This window comes from Agelaius tricolor, unplaced genomic scaffold, assembly GCF_023055355.1.
Source record: "Agelaius tricolor isolate 1412-34295 unplaced genomic scaffold, bAgeTri1.0.p SCAF_8, whole genome shotgun sequence".
Classification (NCBI taxonomy): Eukaryota; Metazoa; Chordata; class Aves; order Passeriformes; family Icteridae; genus Agelaius; species Agelaius tricolor.
This window is the reverse complement of record NW_027269268.1, coordinates 4,727,143-4,738,693: the sequence shown is the minus strand read 5'-3', so window position 1 is coordinate 4,738,693 and position 11,551 is coordinate 4,727,143. Positions and strand designations below refer to the sequence as shown.

General features: G+C 41.3%; 1 protein-coding gene across 2 annotated transcripts in view; it reads right to left on the bottom strand.

Annotated features, from left to right (window-relative positions):
* Positions 1 to 3,033: 3,033 nt before the first annotated feature.
* Positions 3,034 to 11,551, bottom strand: part of CDS1 (CDP-diacylglycerol synthase 1) — a 29,475-nt gene continuing 20,957 nt past the window's right edge. Inside the window, exons 9-14 of one of the 2 annotated variants that reach the window (XR_011679885.1) lie at positions 10,602 to 10,670; positions 9,494 to 9,646; positions 8,835 to 8,954; positions 8,171 to 8,277; positions 6,945 to 7,048; positions 5,788 to 5,804 (exon numbers count right to left, since the gene is read on the bottom strand). Coding sequence is in view for 1 of the 2 variants with exons in the window: in XM_071431453.1 (XP_071287554.1) it covers positions 5,675 to 5,804; positions 6,945 to 7,048; positions 8,835 to 8,954; positions 9,494 to 9,646; positions 10,602 to 10,670 (576 nt within the window). In the remaining variant the exon portion in view is untranslated. Of the gene's footprint in view, positions 5,805 to 6,944; positions 7,049 to 8,170; positions 8,278 to 8,834; positions 8,955 to 9,493; positions 9,647 to 10,601; positions 10,671 to 11,551 lie in introns of both variants that reach the window. The other variant, XM_071431453.1, reaches the window with a different exon arrangement.

Here is an 11,551-nt window from a genome sequence, read left to right as displayed (position 1 = left end):
TCTCCTCGGAGCCCTGCACTTGGGACGGGCCCGGCCGTTCCACTGCAGCAGCTGAGGAAGGCTCTTCTTGCTTGGGTGGTTCCCGCCATCCTGAGAGCTCTGCGGAAGCAGTGGCAGCCTGTCTCCATTGAGGTCTGAGGCCTGGGGCTGCCTGTCCAGAGGTGCTGCCTCTGGCTGCCTTTGTCCCCCCTCCAGGAAGGAATAGGAGTGGCATGGAGGCAGCTGCCTTGGCACGGTGTCCCTCACAGTGCCAAGCAAGCCCAGCCCACAGGCAGCTCCGTGCAGCCCCATGCCACAGCCGGCCTGTCCCTCCCGCCCTGTCCCTCACCTGGCACGTCCAGTCCAGGCTCAGCAGCCCCTTCTGCATCTGGCAGTTGGCATTCTTCACATGGCTCTCCATGTCTCTGACACTCTGCTGCTCTCCATGTCTCTGACACTCTGCTGCAGAGCTGCTGGGGCTCCAGGGGAGATGCAGCCTCCTGTGGGAAGTGCTCTTCTGAGAGTGGGCACCCCAGGGCTCGGCACTCCTTCAATCCCCCACGGCCAGAGCGGGGCCCTGCAGTGTCACAGTGGTCTCTGGGCATGGTGCAGCCCCTCATCACAAAGCCCTGGTACCTGATTCCATTTCCAGTGCACATCTTCCAATGAAGATATAAGAGACCATATAAAAACATTATTTTTGCTTTTGAATCATTTTTTTTTATGAACACAACTGAGGTAATTGGGCTAAATTGAGTTTTATTGAAGAAAAATTATAACATATTATATACAAATACATATACAAAACAATCTGTTTGCAAACTGTGTGTGGCAAAACAATGAACCCGATCTAATTATAGTGTGCCTGAAGAGGAGTCACAGAGTGGTGTCATGAAGACATGGCCAAGAACAGTCTGGCAGCAGGATGGCCTGGGGACAGCCAGATGCTTGGGGCAATGTCCCTGCATCCATCCCTGCTGTGCTTCCCTGTGTCACTCTCTCAGAGGACGCTGCTGAGGCTCAGAGCAGCTGTCTCCAGGCACCTGCCTGGTGCTGGGAGCAGGGGACTCACAGGTCATTGCCAAGGAACGCCCTGCACACAGCCCTGAGTGCCCTCCTGAACAGCGACTGTTGTTGCCATCATGTCAGGGACAGGGGAGGAGGTCTGCCATGAGGGGGCTGTGTGGACATCAGACAAGATCCTGCCTGCACTCCAGGCACTGGGGGATCTTCCCAGGAAGGAGTGGATGGTGCATGGCCAGTGCTTGTGGGTGTGGTGGCACTGAGCTAGCATGGCCAGTGCTGCTCTCTGTGATGGCTGGGCCTGGCTTGCCCTCGCTTGGACAACACTTGACTCGGGCATGTGGCTGGCTCATCCTTGGTGTCCATGGGACCAGCTGGGCCAACAGACATGCTTTTATAGGTTTACTTCCATCTGAAGTCAGAAGGCTGTTTTGTGCAGCTGGACATGACACAGCATGGAGTCTGGCAGAGCTTGCTTTTCTCTCTGTCCTGGAACAGCCTATGCTTGTATCACAGTTTGTCACATCAGAAACAAGGTCAAAGTATGCAGAGCTACACACACCCTTCAAGTCAATACAACCCCCAATGATAAGCCCCAGTTAGGTAGGTAATATAAGCCACTATTGGGCAATAAGAGCTCTCGGTATGTTTTCTTTAGAGGTGTGCATGATATCTGCCAGATAGCACGAGTATTTCACTTCCTGCAATCAAAGAGCAGGGTCCCAACAGCAGAAGTGAAAATCAGCCTCTTGCTCTGAAAACTGCGTGGGACTAGCTCAAAACTCAAGTTCCTGCTGAGCTGGAGACAACTGGCCTAGTCACTTCACATGGGAGCAGCAACCACTTGAGGAAGCAAATTGCTTCTATTGCACCTTGACACAGACAAGTGCAAGTCACCTGGTGGCATTTAAAGGGGGCCAAACCCTGACTTCCCTGTGAAAATATGTGGCCTTTACACAATCACTTGCAAAGGATATGTGCATGCTAACAAAATCCTTATAATAACCAGTCTTTGATATCACCTGCTCCTTGAGGGATCAAAACTTGTCCCTGTAATTCATCAAGGAACAAGCATCAGTATTGAGAGGGCAGGGTGCAGTATGCATCCAATGAACAAATCCCAGTGTCTGTAGTACTCAGCTGTACATTCATGGAGGACTTGGAGTGCTGGGCTAATGGCTAGGCTCAATCATGTTGAGGGTACTTTCCAACCTAAATTGGATGTGTGTTTATGGGTGACACATTCCCACCTGTTTCTGGCATCCTGTCATATATAGGACTCATGCTTAAGTTCATGCAATTTGAAATTGCTAAACAAGGAATTGAATATCCATTTTATAATTGGGAAACTACTTGCAAGAGAAAGTGAAATTGCAACTTAGGTAGTGGTACCAGCTGGACAAAAGGACTTTGTGTGAGTCCCAAATGTTACCTGTCTAGCAGGAGAAAACTCACTGCTAATTTTCCCCTTCCTTCCCTCAGAAGACCCTTAGGAAGCAGACAAGGACCACAGGAAAGCTCTATGCTTCTCCACAAGTTTCCTAAAACCCAAGGAAATGCACAGCCCACACCCAATTGGCTGAGGGTCAGTGTTTAACAGATTACACTGTGTGTAATTTAGAAATTACACTAAATTACACTGTGTGTAATTTAGAAATAAGATGCATTTTTTACCTGGCTTGTTTGAGGCTGCAGGAGGTGAAGGGCCTCAAATCCAAGACTTAAAAGGGAAGTAACAGGAAAGCAGGGAGAGGTAGCTGCCAGCTGCCACCCCTTCAGCACCACAAATGGTGATTAGTGATAGGTCTATATCAGTATTGTTGGCGTGAGCACCTTTAGGAAAAGATGACAAGCTTGCATATCTCTGGACATGAGGCACATTGTACAATTTTCAGCAACAGACATGGATAGTCTGAAGCCTGGAGGGGCAAAAGGTTGGAAATTAATAGCAGACTTTCTATTAAGAACACAAATGTAAGGAATCAAAGGATTATAAATTCTTGTTTAAAAAACTCCACCCACTAGACATGCTAGAGGAAATAGGAGGACTTCTGTCCCAATTTTATTTTTTTTTTACACACCTGCTTCAATGAAAGATTGAAACAGTCAAACTAAAACAGACATTAAATGCTTCATTTACCATTTACAATATTTACAGAATATACATTTTTCTTTTTTGCTCAGCAGGTAATTATAGCCACTTGGGACAAAAGTGCAAGTGAAAGGAATCACTGATGTAAAAAGTTAAGTTCCCTGTTGATCATGTTGCAATGCTTGAACTAACAGAAGTAGCCAGTGTAGTAAATTCTCTTTATAGTAACCAAGCATGGATGTCACTTCAGAGACAGATCCTGCTCAGTCACACCATGCCTAAACCAGAAGGAAGCTATTACTCTACCTAGAAAATTGATGAGTGAGTTCACAGGTGATCCCATCTTCATTTTAACATTGAAAAGCAGAATTGCACAGTTGAATTTTCTATTGTGCACATTGACAGCAATTAATTTCATATGCTCTGTTGTATTAAATACTAAAATATATTTTAACTTCCTTATTGTACATGCTATAAAATTACACTAAAAATTTCAAGTTTCTGAAGTAACAATTACCCTTTTACATATATGTTCTCTATATATTTTTAAAATATTTAGATTTTTTTAAATACCCAGGATAAAGATATACTAGTTCCTGTATGGCTGCATTTTATCATAACATATACCAGAGTCCCATACATAACCAAAGCCTCATCTAAAAGCTATTTTTGAAGATATTCTACTTGGTTTCCTTCACATTTTTTATTCCCTTTTTTTAAAATCATCTTTCCAAAGGTAGATGTGCTACCTTTTAACTTCAGGTTATGCTCTATCATCTGGAGTGAGGGCTGAACTTCAGTCCCCTCCAACTAATAAGCCAAGTCACAGAGCCACTGATGGACAAGCAGCAGGTGATGTTTTTCATCTCCTGGAGTGTTCCTTCAATACAGTACTGCAATCTCCAAGTCAGACATAATTTAAGTCTGTCAATACTTGACATCAACAGGAATTACTTCAGACCTGGATTTTGTTGAATCTACAAGGGGCTGCCTTTCTATACACAAGCTGTACAAGCTCAAGTGCAAAACAGAGTGCATGGTGGTCTCAGCTACATGGTGTTCAATAAAAAGCAGTTTGAGTTTCACTGATACATCTTATCACCCACCTAAGTGATTTTCTCCACAATTGTATCCTCAAGTAGCACCAACCATTTAAATTTTAATCTTTAGTATATATACATACATCTTTTAATAATTTATATACACACACATAGATATGGCATCAGTATGTGGAGAAACTTATTTACAGTTAGTTGGAAAAATGAAATTGTATCAATTTACAGTATATGAAGACAAAATTGGCATTTGTGCTTTCTGTTTGTACAGCAGAAATTTTTGTCATTTCAAAAAAGTTCATACTTTTATTTGCATCAAGACATGTTACATGATGAAAAAAGTTGTAAAACAACTAGGATTTAGAATAATGGAGCATTAATTCTCCTCATATATCCCACTAAGTCTACAGAATAGTTGCTTTCTATAAAAGTTCTCCATTCAAACCCCTCTGTGGTTACCCAAGCTTGCTTGAGGATCTTCTTAATAAATAATGATACACAGCAGAAGAACCACACATCCTGTCTTACACTGTGCACATTCATGAGATAGAAGTTTCTGCCTTCACTGAGTAACACACTGATGCACACCACTTAAACTTAACTTTTTAGTCAGGACCTCAAAGTACTTTTAAAAAGAAGGAAATACCCCGGTTCTACAAAGCAGTTAGGAGGCACAAGGAATAAGGCTTGAATTACTGTCTTCAGACACTGACCTGGCCATGGAAACTAGGGACTTAACCTTCAGATTCTCCCTGATCCGTTTATTGGGCTGGAGAATTCTGTTTTCTCAGGTAATCTCTACTCCTGGAGGTACACACTTGTTCATGATGTGTAATGTTAACAACAACAACAAAAAAAAGCAGCTCCACAGCCCAAACTACCCAACTGTATTTCAATGCCCAGCTGTATTTCCATAAATGTACTTTTCTCTTGAAAGCATGAAATGGTTTCATAAGAAAGCTGTTAAATTAAAAACAGAGCTAAGTTTAATCTTCATAACAACTAAGTAAATACAGGTAGTCTGATACAGCAGGCTCGAACTACTTCTTTGACCAGGCTAACAAGTGTTTTCTGGCCAATAGTAATTTCAGCATCAGCCTACACAGAAGTTACTGCCTCCCTGATGTGTTTACACTTCATTAACCATTGGAGACCAAAAAGGTATTACTAAGATATACAGCTTTAAATAATTCATTAAAAACTTACAGTGAATTTCATATTTTTTTTTCTTAAATACAAAGACTGGTAGGCTGGGTGCTGAAGAATGACTGCTGCCATCCATCTCAGGAACTAAAATGCACAGCATGTGTACCATCACTTTGTAAGCATTTGAATTATTTTAGGAGGAAGAAATCTTTAGTGTCCTAATAGGAAGTCATAGCATTCACATTCATTTCAGGAAACATTCACTTTTTCCAGACTACAAACTACTCTTCCTTTAGCCATTATTTATGTGCACTTTTGCGATGTTTTTCCACAGGCTTCTGGTAGATGGAGTTTTCTTCTAGTCCTCTGTTTTGACAAACTACCCTCTTAGAGATGGCTGCAAGATCCCTTTTTCAACAAGGTGAGATTTCAGGGTTTTATACACACTTAATTGTTGTTCAGGCTGAAGTATCAACAGCTGTTTCAGTAATTTGCTGGGATTTGGACCCCTGTCAATGAAAAAAAAAATTTGTGACCACAGCTCTAATGAGCCTTTTAGATTTCTTCTTGCTGCCCAACCAATGCCTTCCCTTTCTTGAGGGTACCAAGTTACAGATTTCTCCCAGTCTGTCTCCTCAGGATGCACGGGCCAGCATGACAGGCAAAGCATACTCTTAAGCTAAATATAAACAGAAACTAAAAAGCATTTCTCTTTGCTGTCAAATAGGGATATTAAGAAGGCTTATGACAAATAAGATTCCTTGATTTGACTTTTATCACTGTAATAATTTTTTTTATTAGCAGATCTTTATTTAGTATCTGTTGTCTGCCAGATAAGCTATGTACTACTGAACTAAATGGGAAATTGGCCAAGTCAGTAAAGAAAACTGCAAATTAAACCAACTTTTCTAAATATCAGCCTCATTTTTAGCTAGCCACTTACAATCTACTTCTAAGATGAACCAAATATAAGGCAAAGAATCTGTTGCTGATAGGTATCTAGTAATTATTTAGCCATATCCATTTACAAAACTAAGGGCATGTCTTGATTTGGCCCCTTGAACCACCTCTGCCTCAGAAACTAAAATGTCTGTTATAAGAGAATTGTGATTCCCATGATTTCATCTTGAAAGCTGGTGTGGTTCAGAAAAGATGAGCAATATTTTAGGAAGATGTCTCCTTTCTTCAACTATAGCATTTTCATCTTAAACAGAAAATCCAAAGCCAAGCAACTGAGAAGTACTGAAACTCATGGGAAGAACTGCAGTCTCTCAACCTACAAGCTCTTTAGGAACCACACAGGGCAAGCAGATGCTGAACAACCCTCCTGCCTGAAACCCCATCCTACACCTTTCTGTAAGCAGTAAATTCTAGTAAAACTTCTGATAGGCTGCTACACAAAACTTTCTTTTTATTTCAGGTATACATTACCTTCAATAGAAGTCACAGAAACATTCAGGCATAGTTTGAACCTGACACAATGTCCCTAGGCAGGAACATTGTTTTCTTAATAGTCCTGTATTTGAAGTGACTGGATAAATCCTATTTAGCAACCTGCAATCTCTGCTGTGCTAACATAACTCCTATGCATTCATTATGGCACAGCTCCTGTGCATGTTTCAGTAATTAATATTGTAAAAAGTCCATACCTTATGAAACTGGTGATATAGACATGAACAAAAGTGGCCATCAAGTACTGACAATCAAAGCGATCCATTATCCCACCGTGCCCAGGGATTGTGTCTGCAAAATCCTTTTAGGTGTGAAGGACAAGAAGGGGAAAGAAGAAAAAAAAAAAGATGGTCAGTGGTTCCCGTGAAACACACAAATGATGTTATCTCTTGGCAGCAGCACGCTAGGGCTGCAAGTAAGCCAAGGTTTCACTGCCCGGAGCCAAAAGTTAGCAAGAGGCTCCTTTGCTAAAGGAGTTTTTAACTGCAAAGGCAAGCCAAGGGGTGAGAAGAAAAAGAAGAGAAGCAGCAATTTCTCCACCGTTTTGCACAAGAGGACAGTAGTAGGTCAGGTGCAGGTATGCCAGTACTGAGAACACTTGTGTGCCTATATACACTTCATTTTGTAGCAAACCTCTTAAGCTGCTGGCTGTTGTTTCTTCCCTCTGCAGAATCTAATTCTCCTCTTTAAGACCTTTTTTGCTTTATCATCTACCATAGTTAAAAACCATAATATGTGCAAACAATATAAATTTATCTAACAGAATCAAAAAACACACTGTGAAAAAATTATCACTACTTAAAAAAAATGTATTTCTGATGCAAACAAAGCTTGATACACTACCTTCGTCTTACCTAGCTCATTTATAGAACAGGTTTATCAATCAAAATACCTTCAGACATGCTTTCTGTCAGCCACACTCACTCATGTCCTCTCTGAGTGAAAACCCTGACCTTAGTCACATGGGATGACCTCCAGCAAGTTAAACTAGTTCTACCCAATGCAAGGCAGGCATGGAGGGCACTGCCTTCAGCAGCAATTCCACAACATCCCTGACTTCTGTCAGTCCTTAAGTCATCACTTCGGGGCCCAGAAGTTTTAAAAGGAATCTACTTTTTTACCTATCTACTTTAAGAATAAGTGCTGCTTTTCAGCAGCATTTTTTTCATCCCATATTCCTTCTTCACACAAACAGTCTTTTGCTATGTGGCTGTACAGGTATGAGAGTGCTGTGGCCAGCAAAGTGCTGGGCAAGCTGCTGGGACCAGCATGAGAGAGAGGGGTAAGTACAAGCATATGTACAGGAGTTCAGCACAAACAGAGAGGTTTACAGAATTCTGTGCAAAGCACATGCCAGCTTGGTGGACATACAGAACAACAACATGAACAACAAGCAACAGGGTAAGAATTACAGCAGTCCTACCAAGACATAAAGAAGGTCGGGAGAAATTTGGGGCTGCCCTCTTGCCATACTCCTGCTGCCATTTAATACCAGCCAAGGACAGCATTGCCACAAGCGACAGCGCACACCTTGCAATAAACAGAGGGTAGCAGGTCACATAATTTGCCAGTACACGCTCCTGTTACAAGGCAGATGTTTGGCAAAGGCAGCCAAACATCTCATGCTTTGGTGAGCCTGACACACCAGCATCTGCCTGTGACACCAATGCCACCTGTAAAAACCAGCCAGCCAAAATCTGAAGGGTAAACCACTGTCAGCACTTTTGAGGTGTCTACAGATTGCCCTTCATGTCAAGTACACTATCTCACATCTTGCTTGTCTAAACCACTTCTGCAGCACGATTTGGAAGAAAAATTATTGTCCCAATTATGTAACCAAATTATTCTTAGATTTCTAGCATGAAGTCACATGCTGACTATGCAAAGTTTGAAGAATATCACACACACACACACATCTGATAAAACTAAGTCCTGCTTCTGATACTAAAAACCAGCCAAAACATTGTTGCAACTCAGTAGAAATACAATTGCAATGAAGGATTTAAAAAATCCCTAACCCACCAATTTATCTAATCCAAAGAGAAAAACAAAAGACAATTTAGAGGCTTACAGGATTCATTACATACCTTGATTTTGAAAGCTCTTTTAAATCCACTGGCAAAGAATCCTCCAAATGGCCCAATTAATGAGGCAAATGTTGACAGTGCAAAGCTGTGCAACTGAAATGGGTACATATTCACTGTTTCCTACAAGAAAAAGAATTAACACTGTGTTTCAATACATTTGATTGTAGGCATCTTTACCTTGCATATTTAAAGGGTCAGAGAGTACATTACATATAACTATTGCTGGTAGTACTTTTTCACAGAGCACGGAAGTAATGGCACAAACACGCAGCATTCTGTGTGAAGAAGAGAGTAAAACTCCAATCCTAACAGCAGCTACACCCTATAGGCTTACTTCAGCTTGCCACTAATTCCAGCCATGACAAGCCTTTGTCCACTTCCCACAAAAAATTCAAAGGTTGCTCTTTAAAACTAAGTTTGCAAAATGCCTAAGCGGCATCCACGTGCAGCAGGAAGAGAACACAGGCCTCAAGAACACAGGCAGGTTCCCTCGGGTGACCACATCTCCTGTGTGAGCAATGGAGGGGCTCATGGTATCGACCCAGTTCTTAAGGCTAAGCTTTACCAGCATTCAGATACCCTTCTAAAATGATTTGGAAACCCATTTAAGCTGGGAAGCATGATTTCAATTTTAACCAAAGCCTGTTCTTTTCCCTTACCCATCCCAACACAGCCTGAAGCAATGGTGGCACAGAGTACTTCTTCATATGGAAGAGCTCTGAAGGTTCACACTCTGTCACAAATCTATTGGTTTCACTGTTGTATTCCACAGGGCAGACAAAATACTGATGTTGAGCCAAAAAATAGGAAAACTGAAAAGCAAAACAAGAAGTCCTGAATTAGGCATTTGTTATTACACTCAAAACCCCCACAGTAAATGGCTTTATCACCACAAGCTCAGGGTAATAAAAATCTTTCTAATAAGAGACAGAGAATGGAGAAAAATCAGCCTGCCTTAACTAGAGAGTGCCTCAACAAGGCAGATGTTCCATGAGCTTAGTGATGACTTCCCAAATTATTTTCCTTTTTCTATATCAGATTTCTATCTATCTGTATTATAAAATATCTTCTGTATTATAAAATCCAAAAATGTCATCCACTCATAATTTTTTGCAGTTCACTTGTCCATTAAAACTTGAATATCTCCTCCACTAAGTTTGGCTATTATGAGTTCTGCTGACCTTGGTGAAAAATTACTTATCACAACAGTTATTTATGATGGTATTATCATCTGTGCATATCATTAGAGTAAATTGCTTTCCAGGGGAAATATCATTATAAAGCATGTAACACAGAAGGTCTACTTCACGAAGCATAAATAATGCTACTGATAAACTTCAATTTCTAAATAGGGATGCAGCTAATAGATACAATTATTCCAGATACTGTAACAGAAATGGCAGAAAATGGTCAATATGATCTCTTCAGTAGAGGTTAAAACCTTGCCTACCCTTTCCAGCTAGTTATGAATTGCAGAATTCTCTAGGCAAAAAAACACCCTAACCCTGAGGCTTTCAGGAGTTTGAGATAAAATTAGTTATAAATTTGGATATTTCAAGTAAAAATATGAAGACTGCTTCTATATAAAGAAATTCCCATGTGCCTGGAAATGTTCAAGACCAGGTTAGATGGGCTCTGAGCAATCTAGGGTAGTGGAAGGTCTTCCTGTCCATGGCAGGGGGATTGTAAAGAGATGATCTTAAAGGTCCCTTCCAAACAGGAAACACCACCATTCTTTGGTTCTATGAGTGTCCTATGCTTACTTACAATAAATCCAAATACAACAGTGGAAAAGAAGCCTCCAATGAACCCCTCCCAGGTCTTCTTGGGAGACAGCTAGGCACAAAAGAGATAGTGTTAGTCCATCAGTTAAATCATTGCACCCCTTTTTACTGTATTTATTGATCTTGTTTGTGAAAATTAAAAATTACTTATATTATACTCCTACTTTGTTTTTCAAAGGTTTGTGTGAAATACTGAATGCCAGCAGCTGCAGCCACTGAATCTGATAAACAGAAGAGTATGGCCCTCACCCATTCCAGGCAAAGTGTGGAAAAGCCAACCAACCAAATTTGTCTGGTGCCAGTGGCCAATTTGAGGGAAGGGAGAGCTCCCATCCCATCTGTGGCTGCTGTCTGAAGGCTGCTGCTGACCCAGGTTAAGCAGCTGAACTCCCTTCATGCAGAAGACTGGGAGACCTGCACAAGCACACCTCAGCTGTGTTGGAGACCCACTGCAGGGGATGCTCCTCAGGAGACACCAGCTCTCTGCACACAGACTGGATAACCAATACAGCAAATAACTAGAGAGACCAGTGTGTGACAAGCTGTTACCAAATTCTATCACATTTTCAATTTAAGAGCATTTTAGTATAAGAACCAACTAAATTCCCAAAAGTTAACATGGCAACCTCATGGAAATAATTAATGGCTTTCTGTAGGGTCTTGCATATTCTACCAGATTAGGAAGATTAATGCTTGAGCCCTTCTCAGTCAACAAGAGGAGCAGGTATATATGACCTAGTGCCTTATTTCAAAAAAGTTACTGTGCAGTAAGTATGCAGCCAAACATGCATCTGAAATCCAAAAATAATGCAATAGGCTCAACTGCATTATCCTGTAATGCCAATATCACATTCACATTAATCATATTCAAAATTTCAGGAACAGGATAGTCAGTTTGGGCTTTTTTAGCAAAGCTGCGAATCATGTAGTACA